At 49.2% G+C, this 13,975-nt stretch overlaps 1 protein-coding gene across 2 annotated transcripts in view; it reads right to left on the reverse strand.

The window, feature by feature from the left end:
- The window catches only part of GSG1L (GSG1 like), a 270,500-nt gene that overhangs the window by 91,624 nt on the left and 164,901 nt on the right, over window positions 1-13,975 (reverse strand). The window contains exon 3 of one of the 2 annotated variants that reach the window (XM_032157186.2): window positions 2,075-2,227. The exons of the other annotated variant lie outside the window; for it this stretch is intronic. Within the exon in view, the coding sequence (XP_032013077.1) occupies window positions 2,075-2,227 (153 nt within the window). The remainder of the gene's footprint in view (window positions 1-2,074; window positions 2,228-13,975) is intronic. 2 annotated transcript variants of the gene reach the window in all.

Below are 13,975 nucleotides of genomic sequence, written 5' to 3' on the forward strand. Positions count from 1 at the left end.
CTAGCCATGTGGATCTGTGAGTCCATTAAACTTCTCTCTTTATAAATTATCCAGTCTCGGGTATGTCTTTACTAGCAGCATGAGAATGGACTAATACAATCCCCAAATGCAAACCTGACCGTGTTGCCCCTTGCTCCACACTCTTCAGTGGCTCCCTGTTGCCTATATGGTAAAATCCAAAGACCTCTATAAAGCACTGAGACCCTCACAAAGCTCTGCAGCTTCATCTCTCAACATTCCTCCTCTCCCTACTCCCAGTCTTCCCACCATTCTGAGCTATGTGAAGTTCCCAGAATATGCCGCATCATCAGGCCTTTGCTTACGCTGTCCACTCCACCTGGAATGCCCTCCTCAAGTTGTCCACCAAGCAGACTCTTACTTATTTTCCAAGTCTCACTCAAATGTTGCCTTCCCCATGCCCACCCCACTCATCCCCACTCCCTGGGCAAATGTGGGTGCCCCTCCTGCAGGGCTGTTAACACACCCAGTCCATAGAGGTCAACACACCATGTTAGAATCGTCTGATGAATACGTCTCTCCACAAGATCACAAACTTGGCCAGGCGTGGTGGCTCATGCCTGGAATACCAGTGCTATGAGAGGCTGAAGCAGGAGGATTACTTGAGCCCAGGAGTAGGAGACTAGCCTGGGCAACATAGCAAGACCCTATCTCAACCTGAAGTCAAGGTGAAGCCGTGTTGACCATGTCCCAGCCTAGGCAACCAAGAAGACCTGTCTCAAAAAAAAAAAAAAAAAAAAAGGCATCATGAGGGCAAGGACTGAGTCTTTTTCCTTCAACTCCCCCAAACAAGCACAGTGCCCAGTTAGGCCTTCAGTGAATGTTGGTTGAGTAAATAAATAAAAGATGGAGGGAAAAAAAAAAGAATAAACAAGCTCTCCATCCTTGGACAGCTGGGATGGGGTGCACAGGGATGGGGTGCATGGAGGCCAAATCCCACATTGTCTGTATGTTGTGACAATTGTTCTATTTTTCTTCTTTTCTTTACTGTGATGATTGGATTTCCCACATCCTGGGGATGACAGATTGGCACATTTTGATCTATGGCGTGTGCTCTAATTTCTTGAATGCAGCTCTATTCTTTGAAAGATCCCTCTGTCAAATGTACATACCTCAATTAGGAGAGATTACTTCCCTTACCAAGAGGCTCATCGTTTTGGTTTCATTAAATAGAGAGTTCTTCCAATGCGTGAAGAATAGGATTAAATTTAAAGAAATTCAATTTACCCTCAGCTTTTTAAGAACAAATGTCTTACACAGCCAAGCCACTGCTCTGTCTGCCAGGCCTCCTGATGTTTTAGTTTATAGGCTTCCTTTATTCCCTTCCTGCATAATCCCAGCTTAACCCCTGATGACCTGGATCTGCTGTGGCAACCCTGGGCACCTGCCCGCTAAATCTAAGTGTTTGCTTGGAATCATCTGTCTCCATCTTCCTGAGTCCTATGATGCAGTTAACTGCCCCATTCTTCCTGAAACCCTCAAAATCCCTGGCTCTGAGGCCTTTCCCCACAATCCCTGCCCAACACACACTTGCCCTTGAGCTTCCGGATGTATTTGATCATTCGACTTCCAATGCAGCATCTCCACGTGGAGTTCTCAAAGCCAGATGAGCTCGGGAAGAGGAGCGATGTGCCCTCCACCCCAAAGTGGCTTCTCTTTTATATCCCAGGGAAAGGCGGCACAGTCAGCCTATTCTGCACAACCACCTCCCTCCCTGACACTGCAAATCCAATCCATCACAGACTATGTGGCACTGATCTCCTGAAGACATCTCAAGTTCATCTGCCTCTCCCTCCCACACGTGTTATGCTCCTTGAGGTCTGGGACTGCCTGCTTTTGTTCATTACTATAACTTTAGTACCTGGTCCAGCGCTTGGCACATATTAGATGCTCAGTCAATATGCATTGGACATTTTTTACAAATGGTAAAAGTCAGGCTCACAGAAGAGAAGCGATTTGTCCAATGCCTCCCGGTTGGTACAACCAGGGCTTACTCCAAGGGCAGCACCCTTTCTCGCCTCTGCTCCGAGAGGCCACAGGACCGGCCATGCCTTACCTGAGAGCACCGTGAAGACAGCCGCGAAGGCATTGAGCTTGAGCCCGTCGATGACATTGCTGGAGTGGAAGAGCTCGAGACACATGAGGCTGAAGCCAACCACCAGCAGCAGAATGTACAGCACCTCGGAGACCACAGACAGCCACAGGACCCCTGTCCAACAGAGTCAGAGAGGCCGTGAGATGAGGGGCCACCCAAGATGGACTTACCCTGTGCCTATTTCTCCCACAACAGCAGAGGGTAGCAAGTCATTTTAGAATAGACCCTGGTTCTGGGGGAGGTCCTGATTGATGATGGAAGCCTGTCATGGCCGTCCCATCCTTTTCTGCAGGGGCCGGCTCAGGGACCGAAGCTTAAGTCAGCATTCTCTGGATGCCCATTACTGGGGAAGAACTTTTATCCTGTGGCTGGACCAAGGGCTCCCTTTCTTTCTCATGGGTTAGATGATCACCACTGAGAGCCAGCTTGCCGCCACCAGTTTAGGGTGAAGCTGACACTGTAGACGCAGAGAAGAGTGATGGAACGATGGCCTCATCAGACCAACCACCAGCCCTGGGAGCTGCCCTGTTCTGGGCTTCATGAGACAAACTGCTGTATTGTTAGGCCAGTTAGTGCGAGGTTCTGTGTTAGCTCCAACTGTACATTTTGTTTTGTTCTTTTTTGTTTGTTTGTTTTTGTGGGTTTTTTTTGAGAAAGGGTCTCGCTCTGTCACCCAGGGTGGAGTGCAGTGGTGCAATCATGGTTCACTGCAGCCTCAAACTCCTGGGCTCAAGCCATCCTACCACCTCAGCCTCCCAAGTAGATGGAAATATGGGAGTGCGCCACCACACCCAGCTCAATTTTTATTTTTTATAGAGATGGGGTCTCGCCATATTGCCCAGGCTGTTCTCAAACTCCTGGGCTCAAGCTATTTGCCTGCGTCAGCCTCCCTAAGTGCTGGGATCACAGGCATGTGCCACCACACCTGGCCACCTGCAGCTGTAAGTACGCCACCTCACACACACAGCAGGCTTGCCCTCAAGGCACACCTACACTTTTATCTGCCCTGTATCCTACCCCACATTTTTTCTAGAACCCATCATTGCTACTCCCACACTTCAACCTTGTGGTTCTCCCAGTCAGCTATGTTCTAGTGAGGTCCTGCCCTGCTGGCATAGCTGATTGGTCCAGTATGATTATCTGACTTATAATTGACCAATCAAAGTCTTCCTCTAGGAACCTGCACTTAGAACCACTGAAATAGACCAGGAAAGAGCAGTTCGGATGAGAGTCTGAGCATTCTGACCACGTGAGCACCTGGTTCCAGCTGTTCCTGAAGGCCACCTGCACTCCTGTCCTTCCAGTAGTTTGGCAGTTCAAATGTTCTTTGTATTCCCTGAGATAGCACAGCTCCCTTTTCCTACAAATTGGTCCAAACTGGATTACCATCATTTGCCATCTAGTTTAGGGGCCATCTGCTGTTTTTCCTACCCATATTATAACGATTCCTGCATGCTTTTTAGCAGGAGAGACTCTTTCTTATCTGTCTACATGGATCCTTTGCAGCTGACCCACATCTGGGCTCCATGCTGGGGACATGACTCAGGTCTAGCCAGTCAGTGTGCCATGTCCCTCCAACTCCAATCATTGGTTCAGGAGTGAACTTCTCTATGCCTCAGTTCCTTCATCTGTAAAATGGGGGTAATGGCCGGGCACGGTGGCTCATGCCTGTAATCCCAGCACTTTGTCAGGCTGAGGCAGATGGATCACTTGAGGTCAGGAGTTTGAGAGCAGCCTGGCCAACATGGTAAAACCCCGTCTCTACTAAAAATACAAAAATTAGCCAGGCGTGGTGGCATGCACCTGTAATACCAGCTACTCGGGAGGCTGAAGCAGGAGAGTCGCTTGAACCCAGGAGGCGGAGGTTGCAGTGAACCGAGATAGCACCACCGCACTCCAGCCAAGGTGAAAGAGTGAGACTCTGTCTCAAAAAATAAAAAAAAAATAAAATGGGGGTAATAACGCCTGTCTTGCAGTGTTGTGGTGATGTGAGGATTCAGTTGCACAGCAATGTAAGGAGCTTATGAATAGCACATAGTAAGAGCTCAAGTCATTTGTACTATTACAGTTTTTTTAGAAGAATATAATGAGGATATATCCAATGGGGACTGGAAATAACAGCTCAGGGGCTCTTGACGAGGTCAGGGTTAAAGATAGAGTCAACAGGGAGAAATGAAATTGTGAGGGTACGTATGATTTCTGAAAGAAAAAGTAGCCAGTAGAAGATGGAACTAGGAACACATTCCCATGGCTTGCCTTCCAGGCCACACTAGTTATGTGGTCCCCCAAGACCCACACTTTAGAGAAGGAACTACGGACCAGGCATGGGCAGTCAGACATGGACCCATGACCCAAGTCTATTCAATGAGACTCAACCTCAGGACTTTTGCAGGAACTACTGGGAAAGAGAAGTGCTCTCTCTCTCTCTCTTTTCTATCTCTTTTTCTTTTCTCTTCTTTCTTTCTTTCTTTGTTTCCTTTTCTTTTCTTTTTCTTTCTGAGACAGGGTCTCACTCTGTCACCCAGGCTGCAGCACAGTGGTGTAATCATAGCTCACTGCAACCTCCACCTCGTGGGCTCAAGCGATCCTCTCACCTCATCCTCCTGAGTAGCTGGGACTACAGGCATGCACCACCATGCCCAGTTTATTTTTATATTTTTTGTAGAGATGGGGTTTCACCGTGTTGCGCCGGCTGGTCTCGAACTCCTAAGCTCAAGTGATCATCCTCTCTCGGCCTCCCAAAGTAGTGGGACTACAGGCATGTGCCACCACGCCCAGCCCTAGAAGCCTTTTACTTCTACCAGGTTTGAGGCTAGAAGGATGTAAAGAAGGAATTGACTGAATCACCAAATGGCAAGAGCCTTCCTGAGAGTGAACCCAGTGCCAAGGGAGGCAGAGCCAAGAGATGGAGGAAGATTACGTCCTGATGACATTGTCTGAGCCCCTAGATCCAGCCATGCCTGAAGCTGCCAGTCCTTTGTTCTTTCAATCACGTGAACCAATTAATTCTTTGTCTTTGCCCATGCCAGTTTGAGGAGAATTTCCATCACAACCAGGAGTCCTTATCTGCAGCTTTTCTTGTCAAACATGTCCTTTTCTAGCTCTCTGCCTTTGCACAAGTTGTTCCTTCCACCTGGAATGTCCTGGGGACATCCAAGAGATACTATTTATCAAATAAAACAAATAAACAGTAAATTCTGAGTCCCTACCTGCTCTCTGACGAAGAACCCAGATGCTGACACACCCACTGTCATTCCTAGCACAACAGCGCTTTTAGAGTTTCAGAGAACTTTTCTTTTCCTCTTCTTCCCTTTTTTTCTTTTCTTCCCCCCCCCCCCCCCCCCAACCAAAATATCACATCTCCTGGGCAATTCCTTGGATTTTTGTAAGAGAATAATGTGCTCTTGGCAGCCTGGATGTTGTTAAAAAACCCCCTGGCACCGCACACTCACAGTCTCCGAGCCCTTCGCTGGCCCAAGGCCCACCAGGCAGCAGGGAGCGAAGCACGAAATTCAGAGAGCGCTGAGCCTGCAGGAGGGTGGCCGCCCCCAGGAGGTTTCATCCCCAACCCAACAGTCTTTACCTCGGAGCTGCTGATGCTCCTGTCGCTGGGTTTCCAGCCCCTGTTGGTGCTGGCAGGGACTGCCCTTCATCATGGTGCTGCTCACTGACTCAGCTGCCTCCCCCATGCAGCCCCCACACCCCAGGGGGTGCATTCAACCCTGCCCACGTGGGCCCCAGGCCAGGACGCTTCCCCCGCACCTCCCCTCACAGCAGGGCCCAGCTCTGCTCTTTCAAAAGTGATGGGAGATGGGCCAGAGCTTGGAGGTGGGGATGCTCCGGAAGTAACTTAACCATGGGGAAATAGGCACGGGTACCCCGATGCCTGGCAGGGTTGTGGTGCTGTATTTATTTATTTACTTAAGACAGACTCTCACTCTGTCACCCAGGCTGGAGTGCAGTGGCACCATCTCGGCTCACCGCAACCTCCATCTCCCAGGTTCAAGCAATTCTCCTGAGTCAGCCTCCCGAGTAGCTGGGATTGCAGGCACCCGCCACCGTGCCCGGCTAATTTTTGTATTTTTAGTAGAGATTGAGTTTCACCATGTTGGCCAGGCTTGTCTCGAACTCCTGACCTCAAACAATCCACCCATCTTGGCCTTCCAAAGTGCAGGGATTACAGGCCTGAGCTGCACCCGGCTGGCTTGTGCTTAGATATGGATATAGATATAGATATAGATTAGATATAGATATAGATATAGATATAGATATAGATATAGATATAGATATAGATATATAGATATATAGATTTTTTTTGAGACAGGATCTTGCTGTTTGTCCAGGCTGGAGTGCAGTGGCGCAATCATAGTTCACTGCAGCCACTAACTCCTGGGCTCAGGCCATCCTCCTGCCTCAGCCTCCGTAGTAGTTGTGACTAAAGGTAAGTGCCACCATGCCCAGCTAATTTTTTTATTTTTTATTTTTGTAGAGACAGGGTCTCACTATGTTGCTCAGGCTGGTCTCAAACTCTCAGCCTCAAGTGATCCTCCCACCTCGGCCTCCCAAAGCGCTGAAATTATAGATGTGCCCAGCCGAGTTGTGCTTTTCCAGCTAGATTGCTAGATTTATTTCCTTATCTTCTTACTGGGCTCAGGAGCATCCATCTGCGAGTTTCAGCCCACTCCAGCCAAGGAAATTAATAACAATAACGATTGTTCTTGTTGTTATAATTGTCACAATAAAGGCTGACAGTTATGAGGTCTTTATTATGTGCCAAGTCAAAAAAGAGGATGTTGGTGTCCCGCCCAATCTCCTAGGCTCTCTTTTTAGAGTTTCTGTCTTTGGAGGATTGTCTTTGGGCAACTGGAGCCCATTTGTTCTATCTTTGTTCAGAAAATGACTGGGAACTTACATTTCCCTCTTAGCTGCCATCAACGCATGACTGACCAGCAGGGTCCTGTCCTGTGGCTCTGGCTAAGACACCTCTGAGCTGTGACCCACACTACAAAGCCCCCATGGGGCCGGACTGACCTGACACCATCCTTTGCTTTCCTTTCCCCCTTCCCTGTCCTGCAGCTTCAGTTCCCTTACCAGTCTCCCCAGGGAGCATTTCCTTCACCAATGACTTTGCACCCAAATCCTCATCTTACCCTGCGCCTCTAGATAATCTGATCTCAGACACAAAAATTCATGTGGATTATATCCCCTAATCTTCCTAACAGCCTGCAAGATAGCAATGTATCACCCGTTTTGCAGACAAGAAAACTCAGCTTCCAAGGGATTAACCAACTGCTCTATACACCTAGGTAGTGGCATAGTCTGGATTCACACTCATGCCTCTCTGACTCCAGGAACCATGGTCAGCAAGGAGGCTGTCATCAGAACAAGGTGGCCCCTTGGAAACCATATTCTCCCGCTCTTAGCAGGTTGCTGCAGCCTGTCTGGCTGTGGGGCGTAGGATTCCCTAGTCAAGGCTCTCATTCAAGATATTCTCCGGAGTCCCAAGCCATTCTGTAACCAGGTGTCCAGAAGAGGATGGCCACTGAGTGGGATGGAATGGCCCTTCAGTTCTTAGGGATCCTGTACCAGCCAGCCACCAGGCGTGATGGGGAAGGAGGCCACAGGGTAAAGAAGGCAATCTGGAGGATTCTTCGAAGCCAGGCTGGGGAAGCTGGACTTGACCTGCGTTCAGGGGCAGGTGAGGGGCTTAGCCAGGGAACCCTGTATGCTGAGAGGAGGGTGAAGAATGGATGGACAGGATGGAAAGAGTTCCTGGAGGCTTCCGCTGCACTCCATGCAAGAGATGACGGTGGCCCGGACTGTGGCCACAGTGGGAATGAGGACAAGTAGATAAACTGATAACCCCTGAGGGGTGGACTCAGTGGGCTGTGCACCTATGAATCTGGTGGCAAAGGAGAGGGAGGAGGCCACACTGGTGCCATGTTCCTGGCTTGGACACGTGAGCAGATGATGGCATTCCTCAGTGAGCATGGAACAGTGCTAAGGCAGGAGGACAATGACATGCAGAGTCTACATGAGCCGTGGAACATCCAGCACGGATGTCCATGACCTGGAGCTCAGACAGGTGGGGGGCACTGGCAAGACTCAGCACTTCCTGTGTATCTGCTATGATTGTCAGAAGGTAGTTGGAGCCAACAGGATGCCTTTGAACCCATGTGGGAGGTGGGATTCCAGGGGACATCAATACTTAAGGGGAGGGAGCAGTGACAGGGGGCTGTGAAAGTGTGGCAGACACAGCCAGTGCGGTGCCCCCAGCCTGCCCACGGCCCTTGGGGGCATATTTCCACCTGCTGGCACCTGTGTCTCTCTGCCTGGGGGCTTGCCCTGGCCACCAGAGCCCACCTGCGCCCAGCTTTGAGACAGGCTGGACATGCCAGGGGATGTACACCAACCTGCCCCCATCCCCAGCAGCAGCCCTCCCCCAGTGCTGAGTGTGAGCTGGTGAATAAGTCCCAGAAGCTGGGTGCCACTGGGGGCTGTGAGCTACACATTCCTGTTTTCCACCAGGGGACAAGTGCTTTAAGGTGGTGTTGAGTCACAACGTTAAATTGTCAGAACCAAAGAGTGAAAAAGTGATTCTCTTTCCCCTGATTTTTAACATTCTTATTGTCTCAATCAAAAGAATCTCTGTGTGGTGCTAATAGGTCCTTAACACCTTTCTAACACTTGTCAGTTTTTTAAAGCAAAGACAAGGTTGGTCTCTGGCTCAGAATCTTCCATAGTTTATAGCCATATTGAATAACATTTTTTTATTATTTGTTATTATTAATTATTTATTTTTGAGACAAAGTCTTGCTTTATCACCCAGGCTGGAGTGCATTGTGCAGTGGCTGGATCATGGCTCACTGCAGCCTTAACCTCCTGGGCTCAAGCAATCCTACCGCTTCAGCTTCCCAAGTAGCTGGAACTACAGGCACTCACCACCACACCTCACTAATTTTTAATTGTTTTGTAGAGACAGGGTCTCACTATGTTGCTCAGGCTGGTCTGAAACTCCTGGGCTCAAGCGATTCTCCTGCCTCAGACTCCCAAAGCACTGGAATTACAAGCGTCAGCCACCGTACCTGGCCTCAGATTCTCTTAACCCTTCCCACTCCTCCGTAAGGAGTTCTTTCATTAAAGTATCTTCAGTTGAACTATTTGGGGGATTCTATTTTCTGCAGGGACCCTCAGTGACTGATTTTTTTTTTTTTTTTTTTTAATGCAAGGGACTCTGATTTCCAGTGAGAGTGGTGATCCAAGCCAGTGGTCTCAGCACACACTGAGTACCCCACCAGCAGCACCAGGCTCACCTGAGCACTTGTGGTGCAAATTCTCCGGCCCCAGCCCAGACCTGTGGAATCAGAAACTCTGAGAGTAGGACTCATTCTGTGTTTGAATGGGCCCTACAGGTGATGTTGATATGCACTCCAGTTTGAGAACCAGGAATCTAAAGTCCCATTTTTAAATGTACATATAAAAAATGAGGCCGAATGCAGTGGCTCAAGCCTCTAATCCCAGTGCTTTGAGAGGCCGAGGTGGGAGGATCACTTGGGCACAGGAGTTCGAGGCCAGCCTGGGCAATATAGAGAGACCTCATCTCTATAAAAATTTTAAAAATTAGCCAGGCATGGTGGCACATGCCTGTAGCCCCAGCTACTTGGGAGGTTGAGGTGGGAGGGATCATTGGAGCCCAGGAGGTTGCGGCTGCAATTAGCTACGATCTTGTCGCTGCACTCTAGCCTGGACAACAGAAGCGAGACCCTGTCTCAAAAATAAAAAAATGAGTCACCTTGGCCGGGCTTAGTGGCTCACACCTGTAATCCCAGCACATTGGGAGGCCGAGCAGGCAGATCACCTGAGGTCAGGAGTTTGAGACCAGCCTGGTCAACATGGTGAAACCCTATCTCTACTAAAAATACAGAAATTAGCCAGGTGTGGTGGTGTGTGCCTGTGATCCCAGCTACGTGGGAGGCTAAGGCAGGAGAATCGCTTGAACCTGGGAGGTGGAGGTTGCAGTTAGCCGAGATCGCGCCATTGCACTCCAGCCTGAGTGACAGAGGGAGACTCGGTCTCAAAAAAAAAAAAAAAAAAAGTCACCTTGAGGAAAAACTAAGTCAATGCTAGAAAAGAAAAGTAGGTGTTGGCATCAGGCAAATAAAAGGTGGTATGGGAATAATTAAACAATCGGGAACCAATGCAGAACGCCTGGCCTGTGATGAATGCCCACTTTTCTTCTTAGTGCTGTAGAATGCAAGCTCGTGGAAGGACAGGAAATCAGAACAGGAAATCTCAGCAGGCGCAGCAGAGCCTTGCCTTAGTGATGCCGGGAAAGACTCCCTAATGGTGGGGATGATTGTCCCAAGTCTCCGAAACTTGCACTAATGGTTCAATTTGCGGCAAAGAACAGGTGACCTCCAGGGGGCAGAAAAAATGAAATGATTTCTCATCAGGTGCGGGGCCAGGAGGTGACAGCTGATCCTGTTAGCTGCACTTTTTGCCTTTTTAAAAAACAGCTTTGTGATGCCAACTCTGACCCTTCATTGCTGGGATTGATGGGTTTGCAGGAATGATTTCCCGTTCGCCCTGGATCCCTCCCTTGCTGAGAGAGCGTCCAGGGCCAGATCCTTGACTGATGAAAAAACATGGGTGGGAACTGTGTCTCGGCTGTGTGACATTGAGTGGTCCTCTGTCCGTAGGGTTCCTCATTCCTAAAATGGGCATAATTGACTTGTTGCACGCAGTAAATGAGACAATACCTGTAAATCACACAAGCCCAACATTTGGAAAGAGTTGAAGAAAGTTAAGTATGACTATTTATTGCTAATAAGTGTCATTATTCACAATTATAATAATTTTTCCTTTTTGTTTTTTTAGAGACAAGGTCTCAGGTTGTCACCCCGGCTGCAATGCAGTGGTACAATCAAGGCTCACTGCAGCTTCCACCCAGGCTCAGGAGATTCTTCTGTCTCAGCCTCCCGAGTAGCTGGGACTACAGACATGCACCACCATGCCCAGCTAATTTTTTATTTTCATTTTTTATTAAGACACAGAGTCTCACTCTGTCTCCCAGGCTAGAGTGAAGTGGCACAGTCATGACTCACTGCAGCCTTGAACTCCTGGGCTCAAGCGATCCTCCCACTTCAGCCTCCCAAGTAGCTGGAACTACAAGCATGCACCACTTCATGCAGCTAATTTTCTTATTTTTTCTAGAGACAAGATCGCACCCTGTTGCCCAGGCTGGTCTCAAACTCCTGGCTTCAAGTGATCCTCCAGCCCTGGCTTCCCAAAGTGCAGGGATTATGGGCATGAGCCACCATCCCTGGCCAGCAATTGTAATAAGAGGTGGTAAGGCACCGAGAAAGACTGAGGACCTGGACCAGGTGACCTTAGCTCCATCAATAACTAGATGTGAGACTGGGAAAAGGAATACATCGCTATTGAACCTCAGTCTTCTCATCTGCAAATTGGGTATACATGAAGCAGCCAGCCCATGGACTGTTGTGAGGATTAAGTGAGTTAATTACTGAGTAGGTGCTTAGGACAACACCTGTCCTGTCTAAAGTGCCCATTAGCTGTTACCGTTGTTGTTATTCCTAAAGTGAAGTAGCCAAGGAGGATTAGGAAGCCTGGAACAAGTGCACTATCAGCCACTGGACAAATAAAACCTTTACGGGGATCAGAGGGGAATTGTTGCAAAGTCATATGAAGTCTCAAGACACAATGGCCTTTCAAGAGAAAACATTTTTTTTCTCAAAGAATCCATCCGTTTAATACATCAAATCAATAAGGCACAGCGCAGTGGCCGCTGGCTGTGAGATGGGTGACAGGCCCCCTGATACCGAGCATGTTGAATCATGTAGATGATGTGGACTGGGACCTCGGGGGCTGGCAACGTCTCTGTGGCAGCTGCTGTTTGCAAAATGTCAATATGGGAAGCTCAGAGGCAGGGATGTACTGGCACTGGGAGGAAAAGGCCAGAGGCCGTGGAGAGCTGTAGGGAGGGAATTCGGGGGTCACTGAGCCCCCAGCCCTTGTTCTACAGATGAGAGGTCTCAGATGCAAAAAGGAGCCAGGACTTTCCCATGTCATAGAGTAAGTCAGGAGCAGAGTCAGAGGGGGGAGGGAGGCACTCTTCCACCTCCCAGGCTGTTTCCTGTTGTGTGCCTGGGGGCAAGTTTGGCTCTATCAGAGGCATGAGGACTGAGGTTTGAGGGAGAAAGGGCTGTCTGGAAGAGAGAACTACAGTGAGACCAACAGATGGTGGCTCCACCGTACATCAGCAGCCCCGAGTGCAAACCCTGATGCTACAAACCTCGGAAGGTCCCTTGGCTGCTGTGAGCCTCAGTTTCCCTCTCGGCAGAGTGAGTAGATTCTCAAACAAGCTGCCAACAGGCTGAATCCAGCCCACAGAAATGTCTTGTTTGGCCCACACAGTATTTTAAAAATATCTGAATTCATTATCAACATTTAAAAATAGGAGGCTTCACATTAAAAAAAAAATCCAGATTTCTGGATTCGTTTGCAAAATGGGCAAATGCACAATACTGGACCTGCATCATCACGTGATGATGACTGTGGGGCTGAGCTGGGGCTCCCCTCCTCAGACAGGGAACACGGATCCCACCCGGTGCCCCTCGACCCTTCACGGGTCTTGCTGGGCTCTCGAGAGCATTTGAGTTTCCAGCCTTGTCTCCCTATACGACGAAATCTAAGTCATTCCTATCTCCGATACTGCAGCCGTGCAACATTTTAAGACCCTGTATGGACCCCTGATATCTACAGATAGGGGTGACTGAGGGCACCCTTTCCTGCAAACCCTTTCCCACGGTCCAGGGTTCTAACAAACACCACACCATCCCATAACTCAATTTTCAGAGTTAGAGGAAAAGGAAAGACATTCAGCTCAGATGCCTGAATTGACTTTCTAAGCCAAGGTCATGGATCTGACAGCTGTTCCCGAAAGTTCTCTTGTCTAGCCAGCCCCACATCCTTTCCACAAAGTCCCAGAGAGGGCGAGTGAGTTGCCCAAGGTCACAACGCTCACTCGGAATCTTCCTTTAATGAGTCCGGAAAGCTTTTATGCTTTGACTCCAGGTCATAGTAGAGACCCTCAGTGGCTGCTTTAGTGAGATGGGCAAAAAGGTCGGGCAACAGAGCATGTGGGGATGTGATGCTATTCTGATGCCAATCGGCATGCTACCTTGGAAACACAGGGTCTAGAGATGACTGTTTTCTGCATAACCATCTTGTCTAGAGTCTCACTCCTCAAAGGGAGGACCCCAAACCAGCAGCGTCAGCATTCCCTGGGACCATGGAGAAAATACAGAATCTCTGGCCCCTCCCAGGCCTACTGACTGAAGACCTGCATTGTCGCCAGGTCCCTAGCTGACTCCAAAGCACTTAGGAGGGTAAGGAGCACTGGCCCAGAGGGTCACTCCAATGGGTGGGGCATGCTGGAGGCCTGCAGGGAATGAGATGTTCAGCCTGCAGCTGTACTTCCTTCCGGTGGGTGCTCAGGGTGGAGATGGGCAGGACTGCTTGGGATCCATGTGTCAAGGGCATTGAATGCTGCACTAAGACATTTGAATGTGACTCTCTAAGCCCCTGGGGCTGGCTGAATAAGGGCTCTCAAAGGTGTCCCCATCCTAATCCCTGGAAGCTGTGAATATGTTACCTTGCATGGCACAAAGGACTTTGCAGACATGATTAAGATCTTGAGATGGAAGGATAAATAGCTAATGCACGTGGGCCTTAATACCTAGGTGATGGGTTGATGAGTGCAGCAAACCAGTATGGCACACGTTTACCTATGTAACAAACCTGCACATCCTGCACATGGATACTGGAATTAAAATTAAA

The sequence above is a fragment of the Hylobates moloch genome, unplaced genomic scaffold, assembly GCF_009828535.3.
Source record: "Hylobates moloch isolate HMO894 unplaced genomic scaffold, HMol_V3 SCAFFOLD_6, whole genome shotgun sequence".
NCBI classification, from domain to species: domain Eukaryota; kingdom Metazoa; phylum Chordata; class Mammalia; order Primates; family Hylobatidae; genus Hylobates; species Hylobates moloch.